Source organism: Schistocerca americana, chromosome 5, assembly GCF_021461395.2.
Source record: "Schistocerca americana isolate TAMUIC-IGC-003095 chromosome 5, iqSchAmer2.1, whole genome shotgun sequence".
Classification (NCBI taxonomy): Eukaryota; Metazoa; Arthropoda; class Insecta; order Orthoptera; family Acrididae; genus Schistocerca; species Schistocerca americana.
Window position 1 is genome coordinate 492743745 of NC_060123.1, and position 21219 is coordinate 492764963.

Genomic DNA, 21219 nt, shown 5'->3' on the forward strand with positions numbered 1-21219 from the left:
GTATTCCTTTTTGCCTGCTTCATTTACTGCAATTTTACATTTTCTCCTTTCATCAATTAAATTCAATATTTCTTCTGTTACCCAAGGGTTTCTACTAGCCCTCGTCTTTTTACCTATTTGATCCTGTGCTGCCTTCACTATTTCATCCCTCAAAGCTACCCATTCTTCTTCTACTGTATTTCTTTCCCCCATTCTTGTCAATTGTTCTCTTATGCTCTCCCTGAAACTCTGTACAATCTCTGGTTCTTTCAGTTTATCCAGGTCCCATCTCCTTAAATTCCCACCTTTTTGCAGTTCCTTCAGTTTTAATCTACAGTTCATAACCAATAGATTGTGGTCAGAGTCCACATCTGCCCCTGGAAATGTCTTACAATTTAAAACCTGGTTCCTAAATCTCTGTCTTACCATTATATAATCTATCTGATACCTTTTAGTATCTCCAGGGTTCTTCCACGTATACAGCCTTCTTTTATGATTCTTAAACCAAGTATTAGCTATGATTAACTTATGCTCTGCGCAAAATTCTACCAGGCGGCTTCCTCTTTCATTTCTTAGCCCCAATCCATATTCACCTACTATGTTTCCTTCTCTCCCTTTTCCTACTGATGAATTCCAGTCACCCATGACTATTAAATTTTCGTCTCCCTTCACTACCTGAATAATTTCTTTTAGCTCATCATACATTTCATCAATTTCTTCGCCATCTGCAGAGCTAGTTGGCATATAGACTTGTACTACTGTAGTAGGTGTGGGCTTCGTATCTATCTTGGCCACAATAATGCGTTCACTATGCTGTTTGTAGTAGCTTACCCGTACACCTACTTTTTTATTCATTATTAAACCTACTCCTGCATTATCCCTATTTGATTTTGTATTTATAATCCTGTACTCACCTGACCAGAAGTCCTGTTCCTCCTGCCTCCGAACTTCACCAATTCCCACTATATCTAACTTTAACCTATCCATTTCCCTTTTTAAATTTTCTAACCTACCTGCCCGATTAAGGGATCTGACATTCCACGTTCCGATCCGTAGAACGCCAGTTTTCTTTCTCCTGATAACAACGTCCTCTTGAGTAGTCCCCGCCCGGAGATCCGAATTGGGGACTATTTTACCTCCGGAATATTTTACACAAGAGGACGCCATCATCATTTAATCATACAGTAAAGTTGCATGCCCTCGGGAAAAATTACGGCTGTAGTTTCCCCTTGCTTTCAGCCGTTTGCAGTACCAGAACAGCAAGGCCATTTTGGTTAATGTTACAAGGCCAGATCAGTCAATCATCCAGACTGTTGCAGCTGCAACTACTGAAAAGGCTGCTGCCCCTCTTCAGGAACCACACGTTTGTCTGGCCTCTCAGCAGATACCCCTCCGTTGTGGTTGCACCTACGGTATGGCTATCTGTACCGTTGAGGCACGCAAGCCTCCCCACCAACGGCAAGGTCCATGGTTCATGGGGGGGGGGGGGGGGGGCTGCATAAGGTACACGTCATATAACTTCTTGAATTTCTTCTTTGTCCTGGTGGCGGGCCACGCAGGTCCAAACTGGATGTAAGTTGAAGCAGTTAACACATACTGGTGAAGACGTGCTTTCTACACCTGGCTCATGTACTCCTTGGCCGCAGATCCTACAAGTAGCATGACCATTACATGCAGCAGTAATGTGACCAAATCTTTGGCACTTTAAACATAGCAATGGATTTGGAAAATACGGGCGAACAGTTAAGTATAATAAACCAGCCTTAATGTGACTGGGTAAGACTTGCGAATTGAAGGTCAAAATGAATGTTCCATTCACTCTCGTCATCCCTTTCTGAACTTCCGTAATGCCTTCGACAGCCCATTCCTTTTAAAAGACAAGTGTCTTCATCCATGAGTTCTCTGCATGACACCATTCCACAGCTGGAATTTAGGGTCCTATGCAGTTCGGCAACAATGGGGTATTTTCTCAATGCCGTTGATTTAAAAAGTTTCAATCCATAATGTACCACTACAAAGCCTCTTTATTGACTCCAAACCGTTCGTAACACCATCAACACCTTTCTGAATGTAGAATGGAGCACCTTAGCAGTCACAAAAGTATTTTGATTCGCCAGTGTCCTGTTACCGTTACTGATCCTAAATTTTTGAGGAGCAAGCTCAAGAGAGCTACCTTCATGGGATCTCTTGTTTGGTGCGGTAAGAGTGGTCACCAGCAGTCCACCCGATCCATTGAAAGCAGTGCATGAGAAATTAATAATCTCCATAGGCGTTCCAAGAGCAGCTATGGTGACAGATGTCGACCTAGACAGAGCCCGCTTGCCAGGATAAGCATTGTACAAGTGCGGTGCGGCAGGTTCCACAGAGGTCACTGGCTAACGACTATTCTGCCTCAACAGCCATGCTTCCTGAGTTGCTCAACATTTAGAACGAAACAGCGGGCAGAGTGGCTTATGGGATTCCACGGACGCAGCGAGCTGTACTCCCGCTAATTAGCTTTTATTCCGGTGTTTGGATCATCTGACACGAAAACAAACTTGGCAGTGTTACTGTTGAAAACTCATTCATACACTCAAAAAAAAAAAAAAATGCAAGGGCCCTGAGATGGAACCTTCTGGGACACGACCTGTAATTAGATCCCAGTTGTACGGCGCTTGACGGCTAACAACAGGTCTACTTCCTACTGACACCCTTTCTTTTTCCTGTCAGGGAGGCACGATCTGAATATTTTGCAGCATTTCCTGTTGCACCGTGATATCTTAATTTACTGAAAAGGATATTGTGGTTCACACAATCACATGTGTTTGACAGGTCACGAAATATACCTGCAGCCTTTACTTTATTTTCTAATGAATCAAGTACATCCTCACTATATGTATAGGTAGCCTTCTCAGCATCAGAATTCTTTACAATACGAACTGTGACTAACTGATTAACTAAATAACTTATTAAGTTTCTATGCTCAGAAGCACACACTCAAATTAACTTCGAGGATTTTTAATGCAAACATTAGAAATTTTTGATTTTAAAGATTTTATGGTAGATATTACTCCTACTGGTCTAGTGAGGATCATATTCATATCGATGAAGTTGTTTGTAATTGCTGATTCCATGGCAGCATCTATTGAACCAGACAACCCCGCCTTATCAAAAATTGTTGGGAACGCTTGCTAAAGTTTTAAAACAACTCACGCATTTGATTTCATTGTATCATTTACTCTTAATGGTGTCTGTCCCTCTTTATCTCTGGTTCTATCAGTCTCCTCCTTTACTACATCCAATATTGTCTTTGTTTCGTTACTTGATGTGACTCTATTCCATTGCAATGCATTTTATTTGCTATCGATATTACTACCTTCAATAGTTTGCAGCGTTTCTTGTTATGAGCTACAGAATCAACATCAGAGCCTTCATTTCTATTGGGAAGGAAGGAAGACTAGAGTTTAACTTTCCCCGTCGACATCGAGGTCTATAGAGGCGGAGCACAAGTTTCGACATATGGGGAAGGAAATCGGTAGTGACCTTTCGCAGGAACCGCCCAGGTATTTGCCTGGAGTGGTTTGGGGAAAACACGGAGAACCTAAATTTGGATGGCCGGACGCGGATTTAAATCGTCGTCCTCCAGAATGCGAGTCCTGTATGCTGACAACTGCGCTATATATTGTTCGTTGTTTCTATTAGGGCTAGTATAAGCATTAGAGATTATGTTACAAATACACATTTTCATTCATCAGAATACGGAGTGATATAAAGTTATGTAATTCACTTGATCTTTTATAAGATGAAGGTAAATATTCATCTTTCGTGAAAGAAAAGTGATGCTTTCGTCTATCGGCTGTGGAAGTATTCCTAGTAATAGGATGAGCTAGGCAGAACCTTCGTATGCAATCGGCAAACAAGCTCTGTACTTCTTGGAAACCGGATGTATCATCAGATACAAATGCTTTCACCAGTACGACACGCTCCACAAAGCTTCGGAAATAATTCACAAGACCCGCCGAACGACCGTGAAAGGGAACATCTAAGTGAATGTACCCTGGACTTTCACCTGTTTCGTAATAACTTTCCGTGTTCTCTTCGGAACTAAACGTAATAGAATCGATGACATTGGTCTCCCGTGGAGAAAGTTGGAATGGACAAGTTTAGAAAAGAGTTTCTGTTTACAGTCTCTTAACACACGTGACGTGTGGTACTTACCAGGGACGCCAGAAAATGCAAGTCAGTAGCGAAATCTACGCGAGCTGTTGACTGGTGTCCAGCCCAAAGAGCAGGTCTTCTGCTGTAACCCTAGTGATTGAAGAAATTTTGTTAACGGCTGAATTACAACAATATGGTACCTCCACATATGTGGAGTATAATACCCTAACTTTTTAATGCAAGTTACTGAACGATGTTTGAACATGTTAAAGGATGGGATGTTCCTCCTCTTTTTCAAGTGTCTTAGAAAATACGATAACAGTAAACTCAGCTGTGGGACCAAATGCATATAAGCCAGCATAATCTTCATCAACATCACAATCATAAAGATGCGCCAACTGAACCGAATGGTGTCTTCTAAACCCCAGTTATACAAAAGCAAGGGGGGCAAAGAATTTTTCCTTGTGACAGAGAACTCCTGTGAATCCTGGTCCAGCTATGCTATGTCAATGACGTATTTCTAGATTTCCGGAAAGCTTTTGACACCGTTCCTCACAAGCGACTTCTAATCAAGCTGCGGACCTATGGGGTATCGTCTCAGTTGTGCGTCTGGATTCGTGATTTCCCGTCAGGAACGTCGCAGTTCGTAGTAATAGACGGCAAATCACCGAGTAAAATTGAAGTGATATCAGGTGTTCCCCAGGGAAGCGTCCTGAGACCTCTGCTGTTCCTGATCTATATAAATGACCTGGGTGACAATCTGAGCAGTTCTCTTAGGTTGTTCGCAGATGATGCTGTAATTTACCGTCTAGTAAAGTCATCCGAAGACCAGTATCAGTTGCAAAGCGATTTAGAAAAGATTGCCGTATGGTGTGGCAGGCGGCAGTTGACGCTAAATAACGAAAAGTGTGAGGTGATAAACATGAGTTCCAAAACAAATCCGTTGGAATTCGATTACTCGATAAATAGTACAATTCTCAAGGCTGTCAATTCAACTAAGTACCTGGGTGTTAAAATTACGAACAACTTCAGTTGGAAAGACCACACAGATAATATTGGGGGGAAGGCGAGCCAAAGGTTGCGATTCATTGGCAGGACACTTAGAAGATGCAACAAGTCCACTAAAGAGACAGCTTACACTACACTCGTTCGTCCTCTGTTAGAATATTGCTGCGCGGTGTGGGATCCTTACCAGGTGGGATTGACGGTGGACATTGAAAGGTTGCAAAAAAGGGCAGCTCATTTTGTATTATCACGTAATAGGGGAGAGAGTGTGGCAGATATGATACGCGAGTTGGGATGGAAGTCATTAAAGCAAAGACGTTTTTCGTCGCGGCGAGATCTATTTACGAAATTTCAGTCACTAACTTTCTCTTCCGAATGCGAAAATATTTTGTTGAGCCCAACCTACATAGCTAGGAATGATTGTCAAAATAAAATAAGAGAAATCAGAGCTCGAACAGAAAGGTTTAGGTGTTCGTTTTTCCCGCGCACTGTTCGGGAGTGGAATGGTAGAGAGAGAGTATGATTGTGGTTCGATGAACCCTCTGCCAAGCACTTAAATGTGAATTGCAGAGTAATCATGTAGATGTAGATGTTGAAATCTTTCATAGAGGCTTCGAATATCCAGGATTTTAGTAACCTTATTTTTCCAACGAATTGGGAGAATTTCTCATATGTCAGCATGATGAAAAAATGAGACTCTAGTGGCAAATCATTGCATTCCAAGCAAGGTTCAAGACGGTTGTTAATGTCTTTCTAAGAATCTTCCTCATACATTTTGCGGCGTTCAGTTGCAGCTGTAGCGGTTATAAAGCTAAGTACTGACAAAGTTATTTGTGCGCTGTTATACAGATATTAAATTTAATAGTTTTTAGCAGTCTTTTGCGCTGCTTGTGGTGAAATAACGATTTAATAAACGTTTGGAAACGTTCGCTCGCTGTGTTTTTAGAGTTTTCTGTACGCTGAAGTCATTTAGTAAATGTCGTGCTTTAGTTTTTAGCTAGCGTATCTTATTGTTTCTAGTGAAATATTTCAGTAAATTTTCATTCAGGGTTTTAACTTCGTTGAGTGTTCCAGTGGCCGCTACACTTTTTGGTTTTAGCTACTAATTTTTTGAAGTTTTGTTGGTATTGGTATTAGTTGGGGTTTAGTAGTATTAATACAAGTAGCTGCTTTCTTATCAGACAGAGAATTTCGAGACCGCTATTGTTAGTTCTATATGTAGTTTTACTGGTGTAACTGAACTTAGGAAGCAGCAAAATTTTACCAAGAGCGAGAAGTGTGGGCTCTGTCGTAGGTTTGTCATTAGTGGGTTACAGTGTGGGAGGATCAGGTAGTGATAGTGGATGGAGCAGGAAACAGCCTTGATAGGGACGGGAAATATGATGTAGGTGGTGGCCTGGTAAAGATAGCTACTCAAACTGGTGGCACTAATGTGCATTTCGTGCAACTGCTTCAGTGTCGTGACCGCCCTCATCTAAATGCGGCTGATAGGCACGTTAACATGGGGCTGGGAAGGCACTCATGGCAGAGAGCATGGATCACATTTCCATGGTGCCTGCTGAGTCTATCATTAGATCGGGTTTCACTAGGCACGACCTGCATCTCAGTAGATATGGGAAGTGGAGGCTGGCAAAGCTTGTAGGTGACAGTGTGGTGGGTGGTGGTGGGATCACTCATGGAAAAATTCCTGTAGTAGATGGTGTTAGAGCTGCACCATTTTTAGATTGAAGTCAGCTGATGGGTATACCTGCTTAAAGGAAGTCCCTCTAACCAAGGGCTCACCTTCAGAGGACGTCATGTTTCCAAGTATGGAAGGAATTAGCATATTTCATTAAAATATAAGAAGTATTAGAGATAAAGTTAATGAACTGCTTATAGATGTTGACTCTGAAATTATTGATATATAGGAGCACCACGTAAACAGTTTGACAATTCAGATGCTTCCTTTACCAGGATACGGATTAGCTGGCTGTTTTTCGAGGTGTTCCTTGTGGGGTGGGGGAGTGACTAAGTACGTAAAAAGACAGTATTCCAATTGAGTCCATAGACGTAACACGACACTCCACTGATCAGATATTTGAATGTTGTGCAGGGGCATTTGAATATAGTGAAACTAAACTGCTAATTGTTGTTGTTTATAGGCCCCCCAACTCTGATTTCAGAGCATTTCTGCTGAAGCTAGAGAGGATTCTTGAGTCACATTATAGGAAGCACCAGAAATTAGTTATACGTGGTGACTTCAATCTTAATTTTTTATATGATGGTGCAAGAAAAAGTATGTTGGTAGATCTCCTAAATTCATATGATCTGATGCAGACAGTGCTATTTCCAACTAGGGCGCAGGGGAACAGTAGCACAGCCATAGACAATATTTATATTCATTCTTTATTACTAGATAGTCATTCTGTTAGTAAAAGGGTGAATGGCCTTTCTGGCCACGATGCGGAAATTTTAACATTAAAAGGTTTTTGTAGTCAAACAAATGTCACATATAATTACAAACTATGTAGGAAAGTTCATCCAACAGCAATAGAGAGTTTTTTAAACCTCATCAAGGAACAAGAGTGGCAGTATGTTTATAGTGCTGATAACATAGATGATAAATACAATACTTTCCTTAACACATTTCTCATGCTCTTTGAGAGTTTCTTTCACTTAGAACGTTCTAAACGTGGTACTAGTAGTAAAAGGCAGCCTAGGTGGCGGACTAGTGGGGTAAGCATATCATGTAGAACAAAGCGGAAATTATATTAAAATTTTAAAAGTAGTCACAATCAAGCTGCAGTATCCCATTACAAACAATACTGTAAGTTGCTAAAAAATGTTATTAGGAAGACAAAGAGTATGTGGTATGCAAATAGAACAGCTAATTCACAGGATGAAATTGGAACCATATGGTCTGTTGTGAAGGAAGTGTCTGGTCAGCAGCACAAGGTCGACAATATAAAGTCAGTCTGTAGTAAAAAGTATTTCTGTTATTGATAATCAGATTATGTACAGTATTTAACAATCATTTTCTGAGCATTGTGGTGAATTAAATAAAAATTTAGTTTCTACAGGGAACCATATAACCCTCTTGGCAAATGCTTTTCCGAGATTGATGAGCAAAGTACTCCTCTGTGATACAGACAAGGGGGAGATTGAGTCAATAATTAAATCACTGAAGACTAAGGACTCTCATGGATATGATGGAGTGCCTAGCAGAATATTAAAGTACTGTGCTGCTCATGTTGGCCCTTTATTTAGGCATATTTGTAATTTTTCCTTTAGGAATGGTCAGTTTCCTGAACGATTAAAGTACTCAGTAGTAAAGCCACTTTATAGAAAGGGAGAAGGGATAATACAGACAATTTTAGACCTATTTCTATGCCATCAGTGTTTGCTAAAGTTATTGAAAATTTGTGTATGTAAGGATAATTGATCATTTTATATCTCATGATTTACTATCAAATGTACGGTTCAGCTTTAGAAGTCATTTTAACAACTGAAAATGTTATATTCGCTTTTCTCTGTGAGATACTGGATGGGTTAAACTAAAGGTTTCGAGCGCTAGGCATATTTTTTGATTTATCTAAGGCATTTGATTCTGTTAATCACAAAATATTGCTCCAGAAGTTGGACCATTACGGACCACGGGGATTAGCTCACAACTGGTTCACCTCTTACTTTAGCAACAGACAGCAAGAGGTCATTTTACACAGTGTTGATAATGGCTGTGATGTGGGGTCTGGGTGGGGTACGGTTAAGTTGGGAGTGCCCCAGGGATCAGTGCTGAGCCACTCCTGTTCCTTATTTATGTATATGATATGCCCTCTAGTATTACAGGTAATTCTAAAATATTTCTTTTTGCTGATGACATTAGCTTGCTAGTAAAGGATGTTGTGTGCAATATTGGCTCGGTTTCATATAGTGCAGTTCATGACACAAGTTCATGGCTTGTAGAAAATAAACTAACGCTAAATCACAGTAAGACTCAGTTTTTACAGTTTCTAACACACAATTCAACAAAACCTGACATTTTAATTTCACAGAATGGGCATATGATTAGTGAAACTGAACAGTTCAGATTTCTAGGATAGATAGTAAACTGTCGTGGAAAGCCCACATTCAGGATCTTGTTCAAAGACAATGCTGTTATTTTTACTATTCGAACGGTATCTGAAATGAGTGATCGTTCTACACGAAAATTAGTCTACTTTGCTTATTTTCATTCGCTTATGTGGTATGGTATTATATTTTGGGGTAACTCTTCCCATTCTAAAAAGATTGTCGACCCTCTTCACTAGTTCGGGTATTCCTAAGTTAGCACTATTAACACGCAGGTTGTCTCCCTTTCCCATGTGCTGCTCATGTTGTCCTGTCTGTCTTATAAATAAATAAAAGCTTCAATATCCACTAACGTGTTATAAGGAAAGAAAGAAAGTTCCATGTCCAGTCACACCTTATAAAAACTACACAAAATCGCACAAACTCACTCCTGAGAGGGAGTGCACTTATACTTACATAATGTCGAATATTACAGAAAATATTTCCACTAATTTAATAATGAAGTCCTACAACGTTCTACAAATGGCGAAAGAAAACAGTTTGCCTGCAGCAAGACAGAAACACACTACTTATTGTTTAGTAACTATAGTCTGATTAAATTGATAGTTGTCATTTCACATGTGGGATGTGTCTCCTTCCAGTGACAGCGCTCAGCGTCACTCCCGAACTATTTGCCGTCGCCAAAACTCCACAACAAACAGTTCAATTTCAATTCTTTGTCTGGCTTTTATTCATGTTGTGTTTGGATCCTGAATACTGGGTCCGGCCCTTTTATTTGTTATTTCATCACACATGATAAACACACCCAAAACAACACACATAAAATGAGGCAACGAAATAACGCACATTTCGAACACACTACTGGCTGAAGATTACTGGAGTCTTTCGCATTAGATGCGGCTCAGCTTCACATATTCAATCAATGTCACCACAGAAATCAGGTTATAATAGGTAAACTTCATAGGACATGTAAAACCGAAGGCGGTAAATGATTGTTGTAACTGCTTTTATAGATAAGTAAATATAACATTAGTTACCAACACACTTTCGTAGAGCAGTAATAACATAACAGTTCAAGAGGCAGAAACTCGTGAGTTCAAATCCTGTCAGGTGATAGTTGTTTTTTTTGTTTTTTTTAACCTTAATCAATATGACTCTAATTATTATTATTTTCACTTACCGATAACTGGTTTCCATGTATTTTTTTTTAATTTTTAATTTCCAGTCTTTTGTCACATCTTTTTCGTCATCGTATTGACTCTTTCCTTTGCTCTTATTTTTCTTCCAGTCATTCTTTTTTCGTTTGGAATCTGCCTGTAACTGAGTTCCACCCAGGACTGCTCATCAGTCAGGATCACGTCACCTTGGGTAGCAAAACTCATATGTCACCTCGCTTTTAGCACTGAACCTGAATCTTTTCTTGAGTTTGCTTGTACAGGTCAGCTTTAATCGCTGTGAGCAAAGCGAGCGTGATTAATAGTTCTGCCGCAGATGTTGTGTTTAGGTTAGGACACGAGCGTAAATTCAGGGCTATAAAACGCGTTCTCTGCCGCAATTCAATCACTGGTCATTTAAAATCAGCTATAGACAGAGTACCTCATGCTTCCACCATACCTGAAGGCAGTAGCTTCCAACATCGCTCCATGTTACATGAACAGCATTTCAGCACTTTTGAAGTGATCCGCGATGTCTTCATATTGGCTTTAACCAAATGGTATACCGTGGGAACACTGTAGCGCCAAGTGACAGACATCCACTATCAAGTAATTTTACACTGAAACGCCAAAGAAACTGGTATAGGCATGCGTATTCAAATACAGAGTTATGTAAACAAGCAAAAAATGGCACTGCAGTCGGAAATGACTATATAAGACAACTAGTGTGTGGCCAAATTGTTAGATCGGTTGCTGTTGCTACAATGACAGGGTATCTAGACTTAAGTGAGTGGGACACAGCATCTCCGAGGTAACAATTAAGTCCCTACTTTCTCGAGTGTACCGATAAAACATCAAATCTCCGACATCATGGAGGGTGGAAAAAGATCCTGCAAGAATGGGACCAATGACGACTGAAGAGAACCATTCAACATGACAAAAGTGCAACCCTTCCGCAAATTGCTGCAGGTTTCAATGCTGGGCAATCATCAAATATCAGTGTGTGAACCATTCAACAAAACATCATTGATATGGGCTTTTGGAGCAGAAGGCCCACTCGTGTACACTTGATGACTGCATGACACACAGCTTTATACCTCACCTGTGACCATCAACTCCAACATTGGACTGTTGATGACTGGAAACATGATGCCAGATCAGATGAGTCTCGTTTCAAATTGTATCGAACGGATGGATGTGTATGGGTATGGTGACAGCCTCATGAATCGATGGACCCTGCATGTCAGCAGGGGACTGTTCAAGCTGATGGAGGCTCTGTAATGGTGTGGGGCGTGTGCAGTTGGAGTGATATGGGGCCCCTGATACATCTATATACGTCTCTGACAAGTGACACTCAACTCAGAATCAAAGGGTCACAATCAATTCTGATGACATTGCTGCAAATTGTGAGCTTCGCTGAAATTCCATGCTCAAGTCTCGCCTTCTGAGTCTTCTCTACCAGTCATTGGAATGATCCAAGTGTGACCTCAGAGCCCAGCATCATTTATTCCGAAGTGTGTTACAATATGCAGTTAGTTGCATCCCGATCCATCAATGGCTGCCAGAATAGCCTCTTCAGCATCTGAATGAGGCTCTAAGATATAACTGAGTGCACCTGGTGTCCTTTCCTGCCGCTTGCTCCATAAGGGGTACCATTATCAATTGCAGGATCCATCTTTCAAGAGAATGCTTAGATATGCATTGCTTGCTGTGAAATTATCACTAGAGCACAAGGTGTTTAGGAATGTTAATGAGGTTGCTTTTTACAATAATATTAACAACAAAATCTGACTTTGGTGTATGTGCTTTACACGATGCTTGTAGTGCTCTGAATTTCTATGCTTTGAATATTTTTGTGACACACATCACCCTGGAGAATACATAGGTTCTCCTGAAGTGTGAAAGTAAAAAATTAAAGCAAACATTGATATACTAGTATTTACATGTTTTTCATTTTCAGTTACTTTTGATTTTATAGGCAATAGTTATATAAGATTAGCGACGATAAAATCTGTTTTTAATAAGAATGGAAATGCATTTTTCTTTTGTCAATAACACCATTGCATTTCTCAATGTCACAAAAAGTATTGATGTCACATAAGCCTATTTCTGCAACAACAAAGAAACGCAATATACGGATTGGAAAAATTCGTAACTGTGTGTGACGTAGCAAGCTGGAATATTTTTTACTTCCCCTCTTGTTTCGCCATCTGCCTCCTTAAATTCAGTTTTTCACTTGTAAATAATTACCATTAACATATGTGAATGAATATAATCTGCATTTCCATAAAAGAGAAAGGTTGTCCCTCAGTTTTAAAGAATCTAACATCAGATCTAATTTTGTGCTTAGTTTTATGTATGTAATTGACTTTCTCATTTATTTTGACTAGTACTTGTTAATATCTTTTGTTGTAGGGTGAAATCAGTAATTGTTCCGTAACTTAAATTCTATTGTTGACGTATAAACAAATACAAATTCTTTACTAATTACAACCATTTGAGAGACGAAACAATAGCATTCTTAAAGGATCTATGTGGCGCTATTCGAAAACATATTAGCAAAACAATTGCAAAGTAATTAACAGTTCTGTCAAAAGTAGTGTTTACATAACGATATACGTTAATTTCTTCATTTAAACAAATAATACGGGCTAAACCTTGTAGTTTAAACGAACGAATTTTTCGATGAATTCAGTTAATTTAATGAGTGATGTTTCAATTGTAATTTCTGTAAATTTAACATTGAACAATGAGTAGTTTCAAGTACGTATTACTGTGAGGATATATAAGGACCTCAGTTTTTGTCAAAAAAAAAAAAAAAAAAAAAAAAAAAAATGTCCCGAGGCAGTCAGTCCACTACCAAGTTTCAGACGAGAAGCCTGTGTTGGTTAGAGCAACAAATTTAACTGTGAAATAGGTGTTACATAATTAGGCCGTGTGTTAAAACAATGGCAGTGTCAGCTCCATACATATCTGTTTATTCTTCAAGAACAGTGAACTTTGTGGTTAGGTTTTTAATGCTCGTAGATGTTCAGTAGTAAACTATTGTAGCAGTATGTGGAGGTTTGCCTGCAAACTATTAATTAGGCCTACGTAAAGTTTAAACAGTAGTGCATATGTAACTGTGTATTATTGGGAGCTTGTGAACAGTGAATGTAAAAGACTGTGAAACGCAACTGTGCATCTGTCGGCTACATCATTTACAGTAGACAGTAGTTGCACTTCCACCCCCTATTTTTTCAGCCAGTACATCGACACTGAGGACAATCCAGAAAGAAATAAAAAGCAGGCAAAACAGTCACATGTGCTCCTAGCCACTATGCCACCAACTAGCTTAGGGTAATACCATGTGCGCAAACTGATGAAACAGTATCAAAATCTTTGACTGTCATTTTCTCAGAAACTAATGACTGTTGGCAACGAAGACAAAGCAGGTGTTCACTTATTGTCACCTTTCTTTCACCCTGCAAAGTTTCTACTGTATCAGAGAGCTGCCTATGGTGGGCTCCTCTCATTAGTCAAGAACATTGTTGCTTTCTTAGTGGCTTTGTATCATAAATCTCTAAGAATTGATTGTAAACGTCTGTGTCACATTTTCAAAACTCTAACAACTCCTTAACCTTGTGTGTATCAGTTACTTCTACTGTGTAAGCAGTAAGTGGCAGCTTTTGTTTATACCAAGATTCATCAATAGGTCTCAGTTTTTAGTGGCCTTTTAAACCCATTGCATCAAATGTCTCTGTGGCTGGAAGACCATTTACATCAATATGTGATCGTGAAACCAGAAGCACTTTACACACACTGGCTCTACCTGGAAAGAGTATTAGCATATTGTAGTATATTGTCATTGCAGGAAGTATTTGGCAAGGGGTAAAGAAATAATTCATAAGTAAAAACATCTCTTCTTAAATACACTAACATTTGTGAGAATTGTAACACCAAAAATGATACATGCATGTAAAATGAAGTTTATACCAAATATCAAGTGCATGACAACTCAAAAATGATTAAATTCACAGTATTGTACAAAATCATTGTGGTGTGAATCCTACACATGCTGAAATCAAAAACCCTAAACATCATGAACCAGAATCAAGAATGGTCTCTCTCCATGCACTTTATATGTATACTAGTTGAGCTGGCAATGCTTCACAATTGAATATACATCCTAATGTTCTTCTCCCCCCCTCTCTCTGTTCATCTTCTCCCCTCCTCTGTATTTGTTTATTTCTGCCTCCCCCCTCTCTGTCCATCACCTACTCACGTCTCCCCCTCTACGTCCATCTCCTCCTCCCCATATCTCTCTCCAACTCCTCCCCCTTCTATCCCTGTCCATCTCGTCCTTCCCCTATCTGTTCATTTCATCCCAACCTTTCTGTCCATCTCCCCTCCCCCTGCCAGATGGACATTGAGCTTTGTTTATTTTTGTTGCCAATATTTTTACTATGATTTGGAACTGAAGTTGATTAAAATAAATAGTTGGGATTGTTGTCATAAGGTGTATGAGAGACCTCTCATTTTGCTAGATCTGTGAGGATAATAGCTTCAATAAAAGTATTTCATGTAGTTCTAATCTGTAAACAAGCAGGAATACCAAGTTTCAGATGATTCAGATTCTATATTAGTATTCTGATCATAGGCCAATAAACCATAAATACAATTTTCTTGTTAAAAGAGACTGTGAGAAACAAAACAGCACACAGTTGTCTATAGAAGTTTTGTTCAAAGTTATGTATAAGGAGAAAGAATATATATGGGAGAAGCAATTTGTCTAGTAGTTTAAATGCGCTACTATCATAGTCAACATTGACTGTGAGAAAGAAAATGAAACTGTACATTTTCACAATGCAGCATTTACTTTCTCACTGTCATTTTTAACAAAAAACCTGTACATTTTTGTTTAAAAATATATAGGCTATATCCATCTGATTGTTTTTTAGAGTATTATGTAAAAATCTGAAATACGTCAGTAAAGAACTTTTCAAGATTTTTGCTAGCAACTTTTATCTGTTATATATTATACTATATATATTAAAAATATATTGCCCTTAAATGTTTATTAAAATGGTACTGTTGTGGTCAGTCAAAAGACTGGTTTGATGCAGTTTCCCATGCTACTCTATCCTGTGCAAGCCTTATCATCTCCGAATAACTACTGCAAGCAACATCATGCTGAATCTCCTTACTGTGTTTGTCCCTTGGTCTTCCTCTACAATTTTTAGCCCCTGCACTTCCCTCCAACACTAAATTCATGATCCCTTGATGTCTCAGAATGTGCCCTATAATTGATCCCTTCTTTTGGTCATGTTGTGCCACAAATTTCATGTCTCCCCAATTCTAACCAGTACCTTTTCATTAGTTATGTGATCAATCCATCTAGTCTTCAATATTCCTCTGTAACATGAATTTTTATTAAAGTATCATTTAAAAATTTGAAGCAATTGGTCAAGAAATTTTCAAGATTTTTGTTAAGATTCCCCATTTCATAGTATATGATTTTTATATACCATGTAAATTTTTTTGAAACTTAGCCTATATCTGTCAAAACATTTCTTAGATTATTGTGCAAAAACCTGAAGTAAATCAGTCATTTACTTCTTGAGGTTTTTTGGTAACAATATTAAACATCAACTTTCTTTATACAGTTGTACAGGTTTTAAATACATATATTTTTACACCATATAGTCTGGAGGTTTATTAGAGTACCATTTAAAAATTTGAAGTAAATCAGTTAAGTACATTTTGAGATTTTTGGTAACAAAATTAACATTGACATGTCTTTATATAGTAGTGTAGATGAGACCACAAAGCACAAGTAGTGGCTAATGGAGAACCATGATGAACGTGTTTACGATCAACCGCATCCTAGACTGTTCAGTGGGTGATTGGCTAGGCGGCAAATGTGAAGATTTGGAAAATAGTGCTACCTATCACCTTTCAAAGAAGGCTTGCATCACATGTGGCCAGACACTGGTCTGCTGATCTGAGGCATTTGGATGTTCCTGAAGAAGGGACAATACCTCAAGCTCTTTGAAGTAGCAGCTTCTATTCATATTGTTCTTACTATGGAGCATCCAACAATGCATTGTGCCACATCCAATGACTCATTAAATGTTACTTTGATGCCTGTTTGCTCTGTCACACAACAGTGTACACCTCCATATTTCACTCACCAGGACTGGTTAAAGTGAGACTGGTTCAAAACCACCAGACCGTGTCAGTCAATACACCAGTGATTGCATTTAAAGGCTTTAGAGGTTTCGGAAGTATGGAAAACATCAGAGTGGCACACTTATCAGAATTGTTAAGTGTTGATACTGACAGGTTCATGCCCATTGGAGTGACCAATGTTGAGACAGCACTGTGGACAAAGCTGTACTGTTTGTTGTACTTATGTGAGCAAGATGGTGTTCAACAGTGATAAGCCCCAGTCCTTCTCTTTGCTACTTATTATTCTCCCTCTCGTCTGCTGCCCTCTTGTACACGCCTCTATCATGGCAGTATGCCCGGGATAGGAAAAATATCACAGTATGACAAACTCATTACAAAGAGATCAATCGTTCTCCCTCAGCAAAACCCATAAAAGTGCTATTTTGCCCTTTGACACTTCTTTTCGTGTTTTCATTTCATTTAACAGCCCTTCATTGACTGAGCTGTGTGGAAAACTTATCTTTTCAATCACCATTGGGTGTACACATATCTTCTCTTAATTACCTGCTACTAGTAAACTGCTTAACAAATCAGCTTTCTGGATGGTGAAATTTTAGCAAAATTTGTATTATCTGTTTGTATATTTTGTTCTATAGTTTTTATATTCATATTTATTGTTATGCTTTTACTGATTTTCATTTTTTATTAGCTGTCTAACTATGTTCCCTTGTCCCCAGGTCAGCTAAAGGTAAATTCTGTTCTGGTTGTGACACAGAACATACCTACAACAAATGGCGTTATTCATGCTATTGACAGCCTTTTATGAAGCTACTAGCAAGTGTGCACAGACAGAAGAAGCTGCCATGATTTTCCAGGTGCACAATTCAGTGAGCATGCCTGGAAATATAGTCATATGGGACAAACAAATACCGTGTTGTAGACCAGAAACTACTCCACAAAAAATGTTGTCATGCAATAGGGAATCAGTTTTAAAGGAACATTTATAAGTCTGAATGTGATATATGAAGAGACTCTCTTACAAAACATCACAGTATTTTATATTAATTGTGTATGCATTTGCAATGATCAATGATTGTTCATTGTTATGACAAAATATATTTTTACCTCATGATCCTCCTGCTGGAGAGTGAGCTGCCTGAGCATTACATAAAATTGCTCATAATTCAAAACTACTTGAAACTTTGGCATAATCATAATTTTTTGAACATTGGCAAGTCACCTACAAAAGTATACACTGGTAATAGATTATGAAAGCATGTTTTAAATAATAAGTTACTTCAGGTTTTGTGAAGTCATCCCATAAACAGTTAAACTATATTTTAATGCAAAAACTGATACAGCAATCAGTAAAGCCATTTTCATTTCTAATGTGGATTTGTAGCCCTAAGAATCAAAAGAGTCAAAATCATTTATTTCTCTACATATCTTAGAGTACATGGTAAATCAGATATGAATACTACAACTGCCAGTGCTCTAGTATGAATAATGTTCAAATGAATGTATGCTTTTGATTTCCATTACCTACAAAGCTGGTGCAATTTTTGAATGTGTGATGCTCCCAATAATGTGTGAATGATGTAAAATTTATAGATGTTAAGTAGAAAGTATATGTAGTAAATTATGACTTTATACAAACTGTAAATGAAGATTTTTTAATAAACAGTGAGAAATAAACAATTGTTTTTTACTTTGAATTGTAGTCAGTGGTTCACGTTTTCATTACATTCACTGCATCAGGTAGCTATGTTTATTCAAATTTACCTCTTATGAAGCAAATGGCTTACAAGTCCATGATCAAATTTAACTTCCTATTAACAGCAAAGAACAACAGTGAAAAACAAATTACACATCAAGAATGAGCTATGAACACAGGGTAAATGTCATCTTTGACAGTACGGTGGTAATGCATTTAAAGAGGTTAACATTAAATAGTAAATAAATTTAAATGGAACAAACAAGAAGAAACATCTGAACTATACACAAAAAACACGGCCTATATAATAATTTTAATTAAATTAACAATCACAATAAAAGAAAATTAGTATGTGATGAGACTATTAAAGAATAGTCTGAAGATATATTACATGTGGAAGGTGTCCAGAAACAGAGTAAAACATAAAATTGACAGCTGTAACAATAGTATGTGTGGTGTACATAGACAATCACAATAAAATGAATAAATGCATGGAAAATGGAAGAATAGAAAGGAACATACAGTGTGGGAAGTATTGGAAAACTGCCAGGAGTAAGTGAAATTTAGAAGAGGGAAAATATTGAGCTGTGTTTGGTCATTTAATATTAAATAGTTAGGGCTAAATAAAGTTTAAAAGAAGGGAGGTGCTGGAGTTGGCAGTCATGTGTGCTTGAGGTGTGCTTGTTTGTGTGTGTCCCTCTTTAACTGATGAAGGCTGTGGTCAAAAGCTTTGTGTAAGTGTCTTTTAATTATGCCTGTCTGCTACTTAACATGTCTTCTATACAGTAGGTATCAATCTGTATTTTCCTACATTGTTGATATCCATAAGTGGCATTGATGTGTATAATATATTGAGGTGCTGCCTGTGCATAGACAAGTTTACCAAGCAGTCTGAGTCCTGTTTCCTTGTCGCTTAGAATTCTTTCACATTGTAGTCATATTAACATGCTGGTGGGATTACTTTGCATTCTTTCACTTGTCCTATAGCACCATCATCTCAGACAATGAAGTAAAGTGAAAAAAAGGTATTTGTTCTATAGAAGTGTGCAGTAAGCATATGGTGTGAAGCCAATAACTGAACATATTCCACAAAGCTCCCCAGGGACAAAGGAAGTCTAATGCTTACATGCCAATTTGTATACTTCCTGTCGATATTTGTGATTAAGATCAAGTCTGAATTTAGGATGAAGCTCTCTGTGGCTTTAATCACTGTGTGAGCATGTCAATGCTGTCAAGATTCACTGTCAATTGTATTGTCTGTTAGAGATCAGGTTATGTGTGATTGAGTTGTGAGGGGTTGATGTAGAAAATTCAAGGCTGGTCACACAGATTTACATGATGAAAATAATCAAGAAAGACATGCAGATGTAATTGATACACTCATGTAATATGTTACCAAAATTTTGTGTGTGGGACATCAGTTCACAATTCCCAAAATTTCTGATGTGCTGCAGATTTCAAGGATAATCTTTTTTAACACTGGCATGGATAGTTTAGGTCACCATAATTTTTGAGCAAGGTGGGTACCAAAATGTCTAAAATGTGGGCCTTGACATTCCCCGTCACTGCTGTGAAGAGGGAGGGAGGGGGGTGGGGGGGGGGGGGTGGGGGGGGGGGGGGGTATTTTAACAGAATTATAGCTTCAGTTACCAGAAACTTGCAGTTGTGTGTGTGAGAGTTGTGTTCGTGTGTGCCTGTGTTGGTTGTCTATTTTTGACGAAGGCCATGCTGGCCAAAAGCTAATTTGTCGCAGTCTTTTTGTTGTGCCATCTCCGACTCACTGTTTCCACTATATGGTGAGTAGCAACTTTCCTGTTTATAATATTGTTACATTTCATCCTGGATTTTCCAATGCTTGATTTGCAGAATTGTGACTTAATATGAGACATGGATGCAGTATGTGAACTCTCAAAGTAAGTGAATGCATCTTCATTCTCCCAATAAGCCCAAAAAATTAAAGCAGACTCTGTTAAACTTTAAAATGATGGTTCCAGTTTTTTGAGATGACAAATGGAACTTTGACAACAGATTTTATGATAGAAATCAGTGAGACTACAGTGACATCACGAGTTCATTATGAGAAAGTTGTGAAACTTGAAGGTCAGTTAAACACACAGTGCAACATGGTTACCAAAGAAACAATTCTCCTTCCTGAAAATTTGTACCTGCCTACTGTGAATCAAGAGAAGGAAAAAGTCAGACTTTTTATCCCTATAGTCCAACTTGACACCAAGCAACTTTCACTTCTTCCTCAAGATGAACGTCCAATTGGCTCTTAAACACTTTATGACTGACAATGAGCTGAAAGATGCTGTCAGCAACTGGCTGAAACACCAAATGGTACTATTCTTTGATGAGGAATAATGGAGCTGGTGTCACTATAAGACAAATATTTTTATTCACGTGGCAGCTGTATGGAGAAGTAATGTCAACAAGTAAGTACAGATTTCATGCTTTTTTTTTAACAGGCAGTCAGAAGTTAATTAATGAATAGCCCTTTTATGTAGTAACAGTTCCCATAATGATCAGTGTGGGTAGATTAGCACTCCTCACAATTAGCTGTCAGTATACTGAAGTAGCATGCAGCAGCTGCTTCTGCCTGTTAACATACTTTCTTGTTTGACATCATTACAGGTTCTTCTTCATTATGAAACTTACATAAGATGATAAGTAAATGAATAATATATCAGTAGATTTGTTATGCTTAACTGAACATCACATGTAAATCACTGGAACAGAACAGTCTCCTCAAGTACTGGTCAATCATAGGTCATTTGCATGTAAGAAGGTGACATACTATGTGCAGAGAGGGATGAAGAACACTTTTGAGGTGTCACCAATGTGCTCTTTTTTATCTTATTTTATTTATTTTTTACACATTTCATGAATACAGATTATGATAAACCAGAAAGATGTGGAATGAGGTGGGACTGCAAACAAAGACATACAATAAACACATGTACAATATACAAAATATAATACAGAATTGTGAGTAAGCTTAAATGTAGAAGTAAAATGAATAAGATATTTTTC

The 21219-nt window shown here is 38.3% G+C and overlaps 1 protein-coding gene across 1 annotated transcript in view; it reads left to right on the top strand.

Annotated features, from left to right (window-relative positions):
* Positions 1-18150, top strand: part of LOC124615819 (mucin-5AC) — a 304093-nt gene extending 285943 nt beyond the window's left edge. The window contains exon 7 of the mRNA XM_047143959.1: positions 17210-18150. Coding sequence (XP_046999915.1) covers positions 17210-17298 — 89 coding nt within the window. The 3' untranslated portion in view covers positions 17299-18150. The remainder of the gene's footprint in view (positions 1-17209) is intronic.
* The last annotated feature ends 3069 nt before the right edge of the window (positions 18151-21219 follow it).